This window comes from Phalacrocorax carbo, chromosome 1 (assembly GCF_963921805.1).
Source record: "Phalacrocorax carbo chromosome 1, bPhaCar2.1, whole genome shotgun sequence".
NCBI classification, from domain to species: Eukaryota; Metazoa; Chordata; class Aves; order Suliformes; family Phalacrocoracidae; genus Phalacrocorax; species Phalacrocorax carbo.
Genome location: NC_087513.1, coordinates 13,864,518 through 13,880,389, shown reverse-complemented (window position 1 = coordinate 13,880,389; position 15,872 = coordinate 13,864,518). Strand labels below are relative to the sequence as shown.

Sequence of the window (15,872 nt, the reverse complement as noted above, 5' to 3'; positions counted from 1 at the left end):
TTCTCATTCTGGAACTATTAAAATGCATAGGTTTTTCTCACCTACTGATACAAGTAATAGATTTCTGTGGGACCTGAAGATGACCTTCATACTTACAGGCCTATTCTAGTTATACCAGCCTATGTACATAGAAGCAGATTTGTACCTGGATTTCAGCCTGGGGTTGGATGTTAGCTAATTAGTGCTCAAATACATGCTGTGAAATGTTCTTCCTGTGCTTTGATGCAGGTGCCATTTTCCCCATTGGGCCCTGAAATACAGTGTGAGGATATGCTCTCACTGTAGTAAAACTTGATTCACCTGAGGAAAAATCCTTTAAGCAGAGCTGGCTGGATATAGAAAATTTACTTTTCACTGCTGTTGAGATGAACATTGAGCCAAATTCAGTCCGGTTTGCAGTATGCAAAAAAAATGTAACGAAGAAGGACAGAGCCAGAGTGCTAGGAGCAAGCTTATTCTGAGGCTGATCAGCTGCAGCTCAAATGAAAAGTTTGTGAAGCAAAAAAAAAATCTAATCTCAAAACCTTGTTTGTCTACTAATACATCATATACAAAACTTCACAGAGCAATTTGATTTGGCAGCAGTCTGCCAGATAAAGTTTATTGTGGTAGCTACTCTGTTCTTTCTACCGCCACAAGGAGACTTGAAGGTGTGACTGACCACAGCCGGAGACAGGCAATCCAAATACTCCAGGAAACAAGAGCTCACCTTCTGTTTATTTCTGTGACTGCTTCCTGCTTATACCAGATGCTGGGAGGATTTCAGCCTGCACCTGAACAGCGGCTATGGCAGCCGTAGATGCCAAGGGCACGGCCGGGGGGACTGTTTGTCACAATGGACTCCGTGTTACAGGCAATGCTGCCTTTTGCTCTGGAGGAAGCAGCAGCGCAATCTCTTCACTGAAGCGCAGCGGTTGACGCGATCTTGCTGATGGGAAACAATACTCCGGCGGGACGGCATCGCAGGCGGCAGCAAACCTTTGCAGCGTTTGCCTTTCTCCCATCAGCCCCACGAGAGCTCCCAGGCCTTCGGCTGACTTCCTCCGACGGTCTGAGAGAGCGGGGAACCCCGGGTTCGGCCAGACACGCCGCCGGGACCCCAGCGCGGTGCCCGGCCTCCATCGGGACGAGCCCCCCCCCGGCCCCGGGGCAGGCGGCCTGTGCCGGGCGCGGCGGCAGCCGCTGCCTGGGGGACGGGACCGCAGCACCTCGCGGGCTGGGCAGGCGCCACGCCAAACTTCCCTGATTTCTCACCGAAAGCCCTTCTCAGGACAAGGCACGCGGAAGGGGGTGTGCGGTGCTGCAGGGGGCCCCCGCATCGGCAGCGAGCGGCACCGCCAGCATCCCGAACCTCGGGAGTTAAGGGAGAGCCGCCCCTGCCCCGCCGGCGCCCCCGGGGCCCGACCGCCCGGAGCCCGAGAAGTGGTTCCGAGGGACGCGGCCCCTCAGGCCGGGCCTCCCCCTCCGCCTGCCCCGGCCCGGCCCCGTCCGCCACCGCTCAGGGCGGCAGCCATCCTTGCCCTGCCCCCGCCTGGCGGAGCGCGCCCGGCGCGACGGGCGATCCCGACACACCCGCCGAGGCTGGGGACCAGGACGGAGCCAAGCGTCCCGTTCCGCTGCGCCCGCCCTGCCGGTGTCAGCGTTCCCTCCTTCCCCTCCCCTCGTCCCCGCTCTCCGACTGCGCACTCAGCCGAGCCCGCCGCCCCAATCCCCTCAGAGCCCGCCCCCCTCTCGTCCTGCCATTGGCCGATCTCACCGTCTCTCCGGCGTCTCCCCTGCCCATTGGGCGAAGCGGGGAGGCCCCCCCCACCCCTCCCGGTTCTGTCGGTTGAGGCGAGCCGAGAGTAAATAGAAGCAGGAGCCCAAAATGGCGGAGTTGCCGAGTCCTGTTCGTGGCGCGGCGTCGCCCGAGCAGGAGCCGTTTGGTGCCAGGCCGGCTCCGGACGCGAAGGCTTCCCGTGGGTCCCAGCCAGCCGCCAAGAAGATGAAGGGAGCCGATGAGAGGAGCCTGAAGGGCACCAAGCGCGTCAACGGTGAAGGGGGCGGCGGCGGCGGGAGCGGGAAGCAGGCGCTGCCGCTGCCGGCGGTCGTGCCGAGCTACAGCAACCCCGCGGCGTGGGGCTTCCCCGCGCTCCCCTCTGGCCCCTCCGCGGGCGCGGGGGGCTTCGCTTTCCCTTCTCAGCTGCCCCGGAAGCTGCTGTCGCCCGCCGTTCTGCTGCCGCCGCCCGCCTCCCCCTCCTCCTCCTTCCAGCAGCACCAGCACCGCCACCACCGGCACCGCCTGGCTCCGGCCGCCGAGGCGGGAGGCTGCGGCAGCGGCGGGGCGGCCGGCGGCGGGAGCGCCAAGCCGAAGAGGCCGAAGGAAAAGCGGGACAAGGAGAGGAGGAAGCACGGGGCGCTGCCCGTGGTCGCGGCGGTGGGAGATGGCGGCGGGGGCCTGAGCGCGGCGGCCCGGGAGGAGAACGGAGAGGTGAAGCTGCTGCTGCCCAAAGGTGAGGGGTGGGCGCCGTGGCGGTGCGGGGGGCCGCTCGCAGCTGCAGGGGCGAGAGGAGGGCGGCGAGGGCCGGCGGATGGTGGAAGGGGCAGCGAGCCTGGGGCGGGCACGGTGCTGTACGTGACGGTGCCCGGAGCCGCTGTGAGGGAGCAGGAAATGGTCGCGGTGCGCGGGTCGAGCTGTGGGCACGGCCGCCCGGCCCGGCGGCGGGGCTCCGCGGGGCCGCACCTGCCCGCCTGGCCCCCTGAGCCGGGGCGGCCCCGGGGGCTGCGCCCCGCTGGGGACCGCCGGGCGCGGGCGGGCTGCGGGAGGGCAGCGGCGGCTGAGCCTGCCGTCAATCCTGTCAAAAAAGGGGGTGTGGAGTTGGCGATGGCGTCAGCTAGAAGCTGCCAGAGGCCTTAGGTTTTCTTACCTATTAGGGAAATAAGGGTGCCTCGTAATGTACTAGAGAGCTGCGAACAAAACTGAATTTCTGGCTTTGCTGTGGGGGGAAAAACGCAGAAGACTGCATGTTACAAAAAAATCCCTAACTCTAAAATTAAATTCCAAATAATGTCGTTTATTAGGCTGTTAATTTTTACTGGCAAAGCCATTGAGTACTAGAGAGCATGCACTTAAAACTTTAAGTACTTAGACTTTTGACATTTTATTTAGCTGCTTCTTCAGGTTTGCTTTATTTCCTGAAGATATCTGGGCTAAAATCCTCCAATAAATGGTGGAGGCCATCAGGAGAAGGGGAGAAATGCTGGGTTAGTTTATTAATGGGGCTGGGCAAAAATACCAGCTAAGACAAGATATTAGGCTAGATTCTTGCTTAGATCCTTGCTGACTGTGATCAGCAGTAGATACTTAGGCAGTAAAAGGCTGTAGGAAGACTATAAGCTTTTACTTCCTGTGTATGCTTTCCCAGTCTCCAGTGACCTTAAAACAGATGTTGATGCTTTTGCATTTACATGGAAATATGAAGAGCTTGAAACATTCACTCCGTTACCTAGTTTAAGCAAGGTGGCATTCTTTCAAAAGAAAGATAAACTATAGCTGTTATGTAGGCCTAGGTTATTTTGATTATGGTCTGCATTTCTACTTAGAGGATGAGCCAAGCTTGCAGGGAACAATTATTATTATCAGTATACCTTTTTGTCTGTTGATTGCGTTTTCCACTAGTATCTTAGTCTCTGATTCACTTACCTTGAGGTTATTTTTATTAATGAATTGTTCTTTTTGGTCAGCATGTTGCTTGTATCTTTTTGTTCTTGGGATCTCGATTGCTAGTGTACAAGTGGGCTTTAGGTATGTCATTTCAATGCTTTCAAGTATTTCATTTTAGGGTTTTTTTTTGCTTGTTGTTGTCCAAAAGCTGACTTAGGAGAAGTCTTTGGAAATTATACTCAGTACATGTTTGGTGTTGGTGGAGCCTTCTCGTTTTCAAGGATGGCTGCCAAGAAACTCTTCCAATATCTTTCTAGCAAAGCTGTGGGAATAACCATATTCACTCAGGTTGTCGTAGTGTCTTACCAGTGTCTCACAATCACATTAATAAATCTTCAAGAGCAATATTACAGTAACAGGATGAAATGTTCTTTGCACATTGGTAAAAGAACCTATGACAGCGATGGTGTCAACTGAATAATTTTTAATTGAACCCGCGTGGAAGCAGTGATTTGTCTTTGAAAAGGAGATTCTGGACCTTGTATCTGGAAAGGATATTTTCTAAGAAATTCTATACTGACAGGCACAAGTACTTGGCATTTTAGTTGCTGTTCGCTCAGAACAGATCATTTTACCTTTCATATATTTCTTGAAGTCCTAAGTACAGGCAACAAATAACCCTTTCCAAGGCAAATGATGCCTGTATGGCATCTCCAGATTTCTGTTTAGAGGAACTGGTTTCTATAGATAAAATTTTGTGGCATAGTTTCTTATATAAATGAAAAACTTCACATTAATTAAACTGTGTGTTTTTGCAGAGAAGGCCATAAGAAAGTGAGGGGTGCACTGAATCTTCTGCTGACAGCAATTGGCCTTTTAAAAATGGTTCTGTATTTGACTGTAGATTAAAGAATGGGTTTGTGCTCTTAATCCTGTGAATAATTTACTTTTCAGAGAGGAAAGGAGAAATGCAGTTAGAAGAAAATGACTGGTTGGGGGGCATACAGTATCCTAAGTATAGAGGAAAACTAAATGATATATTAGGGTGGGATAGTGGAATAGGCAGAAGAAGATACTGTAGGGATTCTGGTTGCAGCAGTGAACATGGAATGAGTGAATTTAAGATGCTGACAAAAACGAGGGAGGAAATAACATGCAAAAGCTGTGTAAGAGGGAAACAATTCTGATTGTGCTTTGGGATGAAAGACATGTAATGAGGTGAATTCACAGAAGCTGTCATATGTGCAGCTGGTAATACTTTCTGAAAAATCAACCTTATGCAGGCAAGTGCAGTCTCCTTTTCCTTGAGTCTGCAGTTAGAGAACCTTTTTGCTTATGGTGCTATGGAAAATGAACAGCAACATGGAATTGACTGTATTGGTTGTTCTTCCTCTTATAGCATTCAGAACTGATATGCATGAGTGTTGCACCCGCAGATGAGACCAGAGGTGCAGAAGTCTTTAAAACAGGCAAAATGAGCAAAAGATAAGCAGATGGGATGGGTGAGGTTTCTTTGATTGCTTTGAGGCTCTGAAGATGGAAGAACTCCATCTTCCTCTTCACAGCCAAAGTGGAGATGCATTGCACGTGGGTACACAGGATGGAGTGGAATTCCCAGTTGCACTTTGTACCGCTAAGTGTGCTGGTGTCTTTGAAGTGGGAGGAGTCACATTTCTATCGGTGAGTTGTGTGTGTACTCTGTGACATATAACAGTTATGATGCTTGGAGAAAAAGCTTTACCCTGGTGAAGAGAGAGGGAGGGCCTGCACAGACCTTAGTACTGGAGAAAATGAGGAATGAAGCTAGGGGAATTGGGGAAGACTGGCAAAATTTGTCTCTTGGGATTTCTGGGACTGCAGAGTAGACAAGATAGTACAGGGAATCAGGGTGTGCAGTGATGCGGAGTGAACGAATGTGAGATCTGACTTGGGAAGCTGTCATCACAGGACTTGGAGTAGATCCAATAGCATTTTCCTAATTCTAGTTTACTGTGATGATGATGATGGGAGATAACTGACACTGAGGAGAAAATTGTGAGCAGATTTTTCACTTACCATTTGAAAAAGCTGATTATAGGAACTGATGCTTGTCCTTTGCTTGCAATAGCGATTGCTAGGTAAGACAGCCTAGTTTTGAGGCACCTTTCTTTCTGAAGTGATAGGAAGATGTCAAACTTGGTTATAGCCAAGATGGATGATGTGTTTAAAGCTCTTTAAAATTTTTTGTATGTTCTTCCTTGAACAAGTCTTCATTTACAGATTTATCTGGTCTTCTAATTCATTGGTAGGACCTTTAAATTGCAGAGTCATAACCAGGCCTTACAGCTTGTGTTTCAATTAAATGAATGGAGTTGAGTGAACCTTTCTGAGATGGTGATCTAGCATGCAGAGAACCTGGAAGAGCATTTTGTCATATGCATGATTTATCCTGCAGATACAAGGTTTAGGCTGTTTAAAATAAGCTTAAATTTCACTTGTCAAGTACGTTCTGATAGTGGAATTAGAAACTGTGTAACTAATTTTGTGTTAAAACGTGTGAGTCTGACGGAAACAATTGCTGTTCCAGTTTATGACTACACTGAGTCAGTTAGTCATTTAACTGATACACTGTTCTAGCACTTCGTAGTTGAAATTGTTTTAACAGTGCAAAGCTCGATTCAGACACTCCCCACTTCATCAGATGATGCATGCCCAAAGTTTTTTGTTTTGGTCCATAGACTTGCTGTAAGGTGTGATCCAGATGCATGAACCGTCTTTTTCTGTGGTGCTTTTTTTGTCATTTCTTTGTACAATTTCCCTTTCCCTCTTTTTTTTTTTTTTTTATTTTCTTCAATGACCCATTAGTTGGTAAGCTTACCTTAGTGTGCAAGCAATTACAGAATGAGACTGGCGCTTTAACTTGCGGATGGGGATTCCCCACATGAGCATGAAAGCTGAACATGGTACTGTAGCTGTTGGTTTTACTTCCAGCCGTCTCCTCCCACCCCTGCCCTTTCTGTCTCCCACTGTCTTTGAGTGAGAGATTAGATTGGATTTCAGGTGGGTGTTTACCAGTAATTCTTCTGAGACCTGGGTTGCTTTGGGCTGTGTGACGCTTCTGGGTTTTAAGCTTTCAAGAAATTGCAGTTTTCATGCTAGTTAAGTTTGGTTTGCATCTAGAGGGGTGCTCATTTCATAGTCTGACTTACTGAAGTAAGTTGGAGAAAGTTTTGGATCATCTTTTCCCCTTCTTTAGAGCTGGGACCATGCATCTTGCTAGTTAGGTTGTCTTTTTTTTTCCTGCTAAACATTTCCTTTTTCTATTTACTTTTATTTCCTTTGCCTTTTTTTTTGTACGGTGTGGCTTGACTCATTCCCCCTCCCCCCTGCTGAATGCCTTAAATTCAGCAGTCAATTTTCATGCTTGTGAGGCCTCTTGATCACGCTTTTCTGAATTCTTTAATATATTTCTGTTTAGATACCCCACTGTAATCAGCAATGTCTAGAAAGTGTTTGAAGTGTGATATACAAGAGGAAGAGGGACTTCTCAAATTTCTTTGGGTATTCAAGATTTATATGCAGTTTATGTTTGAGAGCTGATAGTGACATTAATGTAAGCATCCAATGTTGAGATGAATTTGGAGGAGTGTGTCTTTCTCCTGAGGGACCCTATCCCTGTTTTGTTTCTGTGAAATAACCATGAAGCTTTGCTACGCAGCGCAAAATCTTTCATCTTCTAACAAAGCCCCTCCTGTACCCCAGAATCCAGTTCTGTGCGTAATTTGTGCAGCAGAAACTTGTTCTGGGTGTAGAATAAGAAATACCCTTTTTCTTTTTAGTTGAAACAAGATCAGTAAGCTGAAATAACAGATCTGAAACCTTTTGTAGAGGCCTTGTTTGCAGCTGTCACATTCTCCACTACTGATTTCTGATGCAACTCCCCAGTGCCTGAACTTAAACTTGGCTCACTCAGTTCTGCATGTAGAAGATCTCCTTTAGAAATGCAAAGATTAGAGGAATTGCAAAGACTAGATTTAAATTTATTGGAAGTGTTTTGATTCTGAAAGGGGTCTGTCTTCCTTCCCATTCACTGGAGGGCTTGGGGAAATGTTCTTGCCTGGTAAGGAGGGGATTTTTAGTAATTTCTTGGATTTTAAACTTTAGTTACTGAAAGGAATGTCAGCCAAATATTCCTGGTTATTGGAATGAGAAGGCTATAATGATTTTTTGGTGGTGTTTTTTTCCCCTTCCCTCTTTTCCCTCAGAAATACTGTATGGGTTTTTTCATATTCATGAAGTCAGGAAGCCTGCTATCCAGCGTACCTTGTATGACTTAATAAAAGTGCAGGTGTCAAAACCGTTAACATAGTGGTGTTAAATGTACTTCATGTATCTGCATAACCGGATAAATGTGGCTTCTTGAGGTTTTATTTTTATGGGTTTTTGTATAAAGGGAGGAGAGTGCTGGTGGAAGAAATAGTGACTGATGTCCTTGTACTCCCCTCCTCCTGCCCCTTCCCTTCAGTTACAGTACTGTTGGTGTTAACCATCTTGATGGTGTCCGTTAGCAGTAGTTTGTAAATATTTTGCCTGGTGAGCAGTTACAGCCCTTAAATCAAAGGCATGAGAGAGAGGCAGACTACTTTGAACATAATCTATGACTGACTAATGTGGGTTACCATCTGGAAAACTGATGCAAAGCAGCTGCAACTTTTGGCATCTGACAAGGTTGTAAAGCTCGTCTCTTTCAGTGCTGAAATGGACTTGCTTGAGCTCCTGCGTGGGCCTCAGGGTGAGAATTTCAGTGTGACAGTGACTACGTTGCTTGTAATCCACTACAGGGTATTTCCCCCTTGACTCGTTCTCTATGCACTGGATTTACCTTTTTGTCTGTAGAAAGCTTGCAGTAGAGGCAAAGATCGGATTAAACTTTTGAAATATGAATGGTGTTGTCTGTGAATGTGTTCCTTTACTACTTTGAGAATAACTGCAACTGTTATGAGAAGGTGTCTGCCTAGTTAGGAAACAGAAAACTTTTTTAATAGCCTTTAGTTGTAAATGGCTGTTTCCCTTATAAGTACAGTGCATATTCCATTTCTTTCATTTATGTACTTAGCCCAACATCCAGAAAAAGTAGAAGGAGGAAGTTTGCATATCACAGGACGGTAGGGGTTGGAAGGGACCTCTGGAGATCATCTCATCCCACTCCCCTGCTTGAGCAGGCACACCCAGAGCAGGAGGCACAAGAACGCGTCCAGGTGGGGTTTGAATGTCTCTAGGGAAGGAGACTCCACAGCCTCCCTGGGCAGCCTGTGCCCCTGCTCTGGCACCCGCATAGGAAAGAATTTTTTTTTCTCATATTGAGGTGGAACTTCCTGTGTTCCAACTTGTGCCCGTTGGCCCTTGTCCTGTCATTGGGCACTATTGAAAAGAGTCCAGTCCCATCATGCTGACACCCACCCTTTAGATATTTGTAGGTATTTATGAAATCCCCCCTCAGTCTTCTCTTCTCCAGGCTGAACAAACCCAAGCCTCTCAGCCTTTCCTCATAAGGGAGATGCTCCAGCCCCCTGATCATCTTGGTAGCTCTCCACTGGACTGTCTCCAATAGCTCCCTGTCTTTCTTAAAGTGGGGAGCACAGAACTGGACACTACTCCAGATGTGGCCTCAGTAGGGCAAAGTACAGGAGGAGGAGGATAACCTCCCTTGATCTGCTGGCCACACTCCTTTTAATGCATCCCAGGATACCATTGGCCTTCTTGGCCACAGTGGCACATTGCTGGCTCATGGTCACCTTGTTGTCCACCAGCACTCCCAGGTCCTTCTCAACGGGGCTGCTAACATGTACTGTTCAGCCCCCAGCCTGTACTGGTACATGGGGTTGTTCCTCCCCAGGTGCAGGACCTTGCACTTGCTCTTGTTGAATTTCATGAGGTTCCCCTCAGCGCAGCTCTCCAGCCTCTCCAGGTCTCATTGGATGGCAGCACAGGCTTCTGGTGTATCAGCCACTACTCCCAGCTTGGTGTCGTCAGTGAACTTGATGAGGTTACACTCTGTCCCTTTGTCCTGTCATTAATTAATATATTGAACAGGACTGGACCCAGCACAGACCCCTGGGGAACACCACTAGTTACGGGAATCACTCTGAATTAATTCAGTTAATCATGTGGGTTCACTGTAAAGTGAAAACATTCTTCAGATGCCATTGAGGAAGGTTAGGTGGAACGCTTCTTCATAACGGACTTCTTCCTGTCTGTATGTAGCACTTTTTTTAATACACTGTTGTTGCTGCATTTAATTAAAGGGTGTAGTGTTTCTGTGACATTAAAACCAAAGAGTATGGACTTTGAGGTGACACTTGTATTGTATGTAAACTTGAATGGGACATCTAGAAAGCTCTTCATTCCTTGGTAGTTGTATGCCCTCCAAACAGGAATACTTATTCCTACAGAACTCTGTATTTTAAAGTTTACACATGGCATTGGCTTGTTTAGTAGAGGAAAAAGTAACTTTATAATAATGGAGGCTTTTTTTCTTGAGGCAGCAGAGCTTGAAAGTTAAGGAGTGAGCTTAATTCTTGCTGGACCTTCCACAGCTGATTCCTACTGTGCTTGGAAGCTTGGAATTTATTTTTTTTTTAACCTTGGTAGGGAGTATTCACAAACTCTGTTTAGTCTGTGACCAGTTATTTCCTGAGCAGTGTGTTTCTATGTCAAAAGCATGTAAAGCAAAAGTGCATTTTAATAGTGGAAAAACTTCACTAAAAGATACAGGGTTCTTCCATCTTTGTCCTGAGATATAAATTACTTCAAACTTTTGGCTTTTAGTTTTAGTGTATTTAGAGGTATGTAAAGGAATAGGAAGTCTCTGTGTGTGCAGGAAGAGCACGTAGTACAATGAGCAATGATGTGAGAAGACTCTAAGGGTTACTATGCTACAGTAATGTTTATATGTAATAATTACTGGGTTTTAGTCATAATTGACCTTAATGTAGTTGTTAAAAAAACACAGTGGAGAATATGGATTAATGTGAAGAGACCTGAATATATCATCTGCTCTTCAGAGCTAGTCCCTAAAATTAATCAGATGAACAATAAGATAATGTTTTGAGGACCACTGACTTCTTTGGGTGTCGAATGTCACAAGGAAGCTATTGCAGCAGTAATAAATATTGGGCTAAGGAGAAATAGCTGTTGTTGGCTGCCTCAGTACAATATAGTGAATAGAAACAGAGACATCAGTCATCCAGCTGTCTTCTGGCCAAGTTGAGACCTAGTGCATTGCTTGGGGTTTCAGATGATTTTAAGATTAAAGATTTTGGTATGAGTGATTTGCTGATAAAACAGCAAGTGTTAATTTAAATCTGTAGTAGAGGAACTGGTATTTTCCTGGAGAGACTTGTTTCATTGCATCCTTTGTTGGTATCTTATGTTGCTATTAAGTGTTCTTTTCTGTCACTTCAGATGTGATCTATGGCATTGCGATTGACTTTTTCTCCTGTTGGAAGAATTGGGATACCAACTTTTAAGATTTGGTATTTTCTCCCTTTTCAAAGTAGAACAGACATAAGAGGAATTTTTTCTGACTATTTTAATCCAATAAAAAAAATTGCCCGCAAAATATCCCAAGCAAACAGATTAAATGTTAGACAAATCCTTATATTCAGTGTCTGACTAATCTTTTGATTATCCCTTACCAGAATGAGTTTGTTAAGAGTGATGCCAAATAACTCAGCTTCCATAAAACTGAAGTTTATATTGCTGGAATGTGGTGGGTTTTTTGTTTTTTGTAATATCTGGTGAAATGGAAAAACAGTTATTGAAATGTAAATATGCGTAGGTGGCTTCATTTTAAAGTACTGTATAATGTTGATGAATTTTGAAAAGATTACTGTAAACATCTTTGTGATTTCCTGCAGAACATATGCTTTGCCTATTCCTTTTTTTAATTAACCTGTTATTTAGACTAGGACTTTTTAAAAAAATCCCATTCCCCCCCTCCCCCTGCTCCAAACCCACCACCAAACAAACACACAAAAACAAAATACCCACACCCTTGTGGAAAAAGTTCCAGTAATGGACCACAACTATTTGGTAAGTTGTTCCTGTGACTAACTTGTGCCTTTGTTTACAAAAAAAAAAGGAACAGTAATATGATAATTTACGGACTAGGAATGTCAGACTTCAGCTTCTAGTCACTGGTACATCCATATGTGTTGGGTTTTCTTTCAATGAAGACCTTTTTATTACAACTTGTCTTCCCTGTTTGAGTCAAATTATCCCTTCACATTACTCTGACCTCAAATTATCTCATTAGTATATGAAACTTAAATTTGTTAATTGCTTTTCTGAAGCTTCAGTTTTTCATCATTGTGAAAATCGAAACTATTCCAACGGTAGCTGCAATGCTGTGACATAGCCAGGTAATAGCTGTTGGTACTTGATCTTCTCTTGTCCTGATCACTGACCATTTGGGTTACGTTATTTCCCTGGGGACTCATTTCATCCTGTTACCTCAGCAGCTCAAGCCTTTTTTTTTTTTTTTTTTTTTCCAATTTGTTAGGAGTAACTTTGGTGAAAGCTAATTACAGAATATTCTGTGGACATGGAAAGATTAGTATAAACATCACTTCACCTTTTACTGCTTTGAGATGCTGTTGCCCTACAAATGAAGTGGAGATCTAAGGATTTGGATCAGCAGTAGCTCTTACTGGTGAACCTCAAAACTATACAGGAGTGTTCCAAGTTTTCTTAGGTTGTTAAACAGAACAAGTTTTGTCTTGTTTTCCCTTGCCAACTTCACTTACTGGTTGTTTATTCTACGGCATGTAGATTGTAAATTGCTTAATGTTGGAGGCATTTGTTTTAAAGCTGTATTTTTGTGAAGGATTTTCAAGTTTCTTGGTTGAAAAAGTGAGACTTGAACTGAAATTATGTATGGCTGGAGGGGATTGATGCCTTGTATTAGAGAAGGACTTGGAGATACTGATTTTTGGAAAGTCCCAAAGAACTAGCCTGTATTGAACTGTATTGACTTTATTGGGCAGCATCATATGGTGGCAGCAGTTGGTGTGGAGGCTGTACTTGGAGAATTGCTCTTGCCCTTCCTTGTTAGATATCTGTGCCATAGGCACATTAATCATGTTGATTGACTATAGTGACTATTGTGCTTCTAAATGCCAACTTTGCAGAGCTGGAGTAGCTAAATTGCAATAGATTTTGTAGTAAACTCCATCTTAAAATAATTGGGTTGATTTTTATCACTGCATCCTATTGACAGCTGTGAAATAGAATATCACTGAGGAGGATAGTCTGCAGAATTTTGTTTGAGAATTGTGTTTTGAGTTCTGCCTTGAGAAAATACTTACTTTTACTGGTAAACTGAAGATATTTGAACTGAGAATTAAGATCCAAGTGTTAATCCATGGAATGACTCTCATTTTGACATAGGTTTTTTTTTATTGTTATGGTTTCATCTTTATTTCAATATGTATTTATGCTTTTTTGCCTTTCTTTTTAAGGAGAACTCTACTATCTATTACTTCTGTGGGCTTTGAGGAAGGAGACCTGAGAACTTGTATATTAAAGTTGGTATTCTCAACTGTTCTTCACTTGCCTCAGGCTGAACATTGGTTTTATTATAGTATTGTGATTTCTAAAAGGGAAATAATAAGGGAAATAATGAAGCTTAATTTACTTCAAACCTGCCTCGGTTGCATTTACTTTGTATTTGCAATGGCCTCAGGTATGATTTGCTTGTGGCTTTTGCTGGAGGAGGTCACAGGACACTTTGTTTCTTTTGTCTGGAAGGTCTCACCATTGACTCTGCTAATTGCTTCTGGATGTGAAAATAGACTACAGGCTCTTCAAAAGGTTTCATCTTGTTCTCTGTCCGTACTTCTGTGTTGCTTCTGACAAAACTGGAAGATTCATTGGCCTGTGATGCTATTCATGAGCCTGCAATAAAGGATTCTTTCAGTCTTTCTCTTGTCCTCTTTCAACAAGGCTCAGCACTTGTATATGCTCTTCAATCTTTCTTTGATTCATAAGTGATAGCAGAAGTCAACTGTACCTCTTAACAGTATGCAAATGTTGAGATAAGAATCTACATTTTCCCATGGTAATTATACTCCTGGCTGAGCTGACCATTCAGTGGAGGTTACAAATCAAGCCTGGCGTTACTGCCTACTTGCTGTATGAGTGTTCCCTTTCAGAGTGTTACTTCAGCTCCTGTTACGGAATTTATTTCCTATTTCATATTTCTTAAGTTGCAGGGGATTTACAATTTAGGTATTTCTTCTGGGGGAGAAGCAAGCTGGAGAGGAAGACTCATGTCTGCTTAACCTAATCCTACAAAGTACAGATTTGTGTGGTTTAGGAGAAATTGTTTGAATTCCATGGTCTGCTGTACAGATGAATCTGCTTTGTCATCCCTTCTTACTGAACCATTAGAAGACTGTTCTCGGACGTGAGTGTTTCAGTCACTTAGAACTGAGACTTCCAGGTGGTGTTAAGCACAGCTACCTTATTCCTTATTATTTTTGTGCCAGCATAGTTTCTGTTCTTTCCCCACTGCTTATCTTGACCTATGGACAGAAAACAGAGATATCTCAACTGTCGTCTCTCTTAGTTTTTATTTTCTTTCTTAGGCTCTTCCCAAAAAAGTTCTTCATCCGAACAGCTGCTAGGGTTGAAGTTACTTAGCCTTACTGGAAAACTCCTGAAAGGAAAGATAGGAATGCTGTGGAGTCATTGTTACAGTATCCTTTTATGTGGATTACTGTCAACCTTTTGCACCTTTTGTACCTTTTGTTGAACTATTAACATGCTTGATAAACAGTTTGGTTATGGGATGCTCTATATTGTCTTCTAGAATTGAAGGTTTTCTTGGCTTGGTTCTGAGGAATATTTTTGATTTGTTAGTAGTGGAGGTACCTGCTGCTTCTATTTTACGTGAATGCTTGAGGAAAAGTAATTGGATTTCTCTTTGCTCCCACATGGGGTTTATAATGCAAGTATCATAAATAAAACATCAGGATTGTCTCTCAGCTGTATTATTGAGAAAGTATTCTGAAGCATAACATTATGTAGAAGCTTGAAATCAGATTTACTCTTTCCCTGTGGAGGTTAAAAAGCTCAGTAAACTCTTGGAGCAGGTACCTGGCTTCAGGCCAAGAAACTAGGCATGAAGTGCTGGCTGTAGTGCATCTAAGCCTAGTAAAATGAATTCTCTAAATCCTTGGCCTCAAAAGTAAATCTAAACTTGGCTTGAAAAGGTTACTCCTTGAAATTATGAATTTCTCTGGGTCTAGTATTTTTCATGTAGAAAACGTGCCTAAAGGCTCTGCTTTTGTATGACAATGGTTTAAAAACTTGGAGTGACTTGATGAGAAAGTAGATGAATAATGAACGCTCAGGTAAGCTGTTGCTGACTGTAGGTAAGCTAGGGAGGCACCAGCGCATTATATCTGCTGTGTAAATACAGCACACTTCATGTGTTTCTATTAATTACACCTTACTGCTCTTGAGGCATTAGTGTAGCCTGTGAACTTAATGTGAAAGATTTTGCAGCAAATAAGCCTTCATTCCAAGCTACTTGCAAAAGCCTTTAAATTTAGACTACGTGAAGATACTTATGTGAGGCTTCTAGTGTGTATGCGTACCCAGGAAAATACAAACTGTAGTCTTTTTCCCTGTTTCTCATCTAGTGCATGTAATTTGAATCTCAAGAAATAAGAGCCAACTATGGATGCAAAATAAGAGCAGAAGGTAGTAGGAATAAGCAGAAATGAACTGTATACAGTTAACATGCTGGGTTGTTGCATACAGTTCTAACATAACAAATAAAACTTGTCTGAGTTAAATAAGCTTATGTTGGATTATGCAACAGATAAATATTAGCTTTTCATGTTATAAATACTGGGATTTCCTTGTAACTTCTCCTTTTATCCTCTTAGAGCTTACATTAGAGTAATATGAAACATGCATGTGACAATTAGTTTTCCATTCCTACTTAATTGTAAAATATTTGCATTTCAGCTCAAATCAAAGACAAAATTAAAGAAAGGGAAAAGAAGCAAAAAGAGAAGAAGAAGCACAAAATAATGAATGAAATCAAGAAAGAAAACGGAGAGGTCAAATTATTGCAGAAAGGTAAGTTCAAACTACATAGTAGTATTTAATTCTAGTGCTTTAAAATCTTTGGATTGGATACTGAGTTTTAATTATGTTTTTCGTTTAACTTAAATGC

At 43.6% G+C, this 15,872-nt stretch overlaps 1 protein-coding gene across 2 annotated transcripts in view; it reads left to right on the top strand.

Annotated features, from left to right (window-relative positions):
• The first annotated feature begins 1,811 nt into the window (after window positions 1-1,811).
• The window catches only part of RSBN1L (round spermatid basic protein 1 like), a 53,374-nt gene continuing 39,313 nt past the window's right edge, over window positions 1,812-15,872 (top strand). For both annotated transcript variants that reach the window (XM_064444183.1, XM_064444171.1), the window contains exons 1-2: window positions 1,812-2,492; window positions 15,662-15,775. In XM_064444183.1, the coding sequence (XP_064300253.1) occupies window positions 1,868-2,492; window positions 15,662-15,775 (739 nt within the window). In that variant the 5' untranslated portion in view covers window positions 1,812-1,867. The remainder of the gene's footprint in view (window positions 2,493-15,661; window positions 15,776-15,872) is intronic.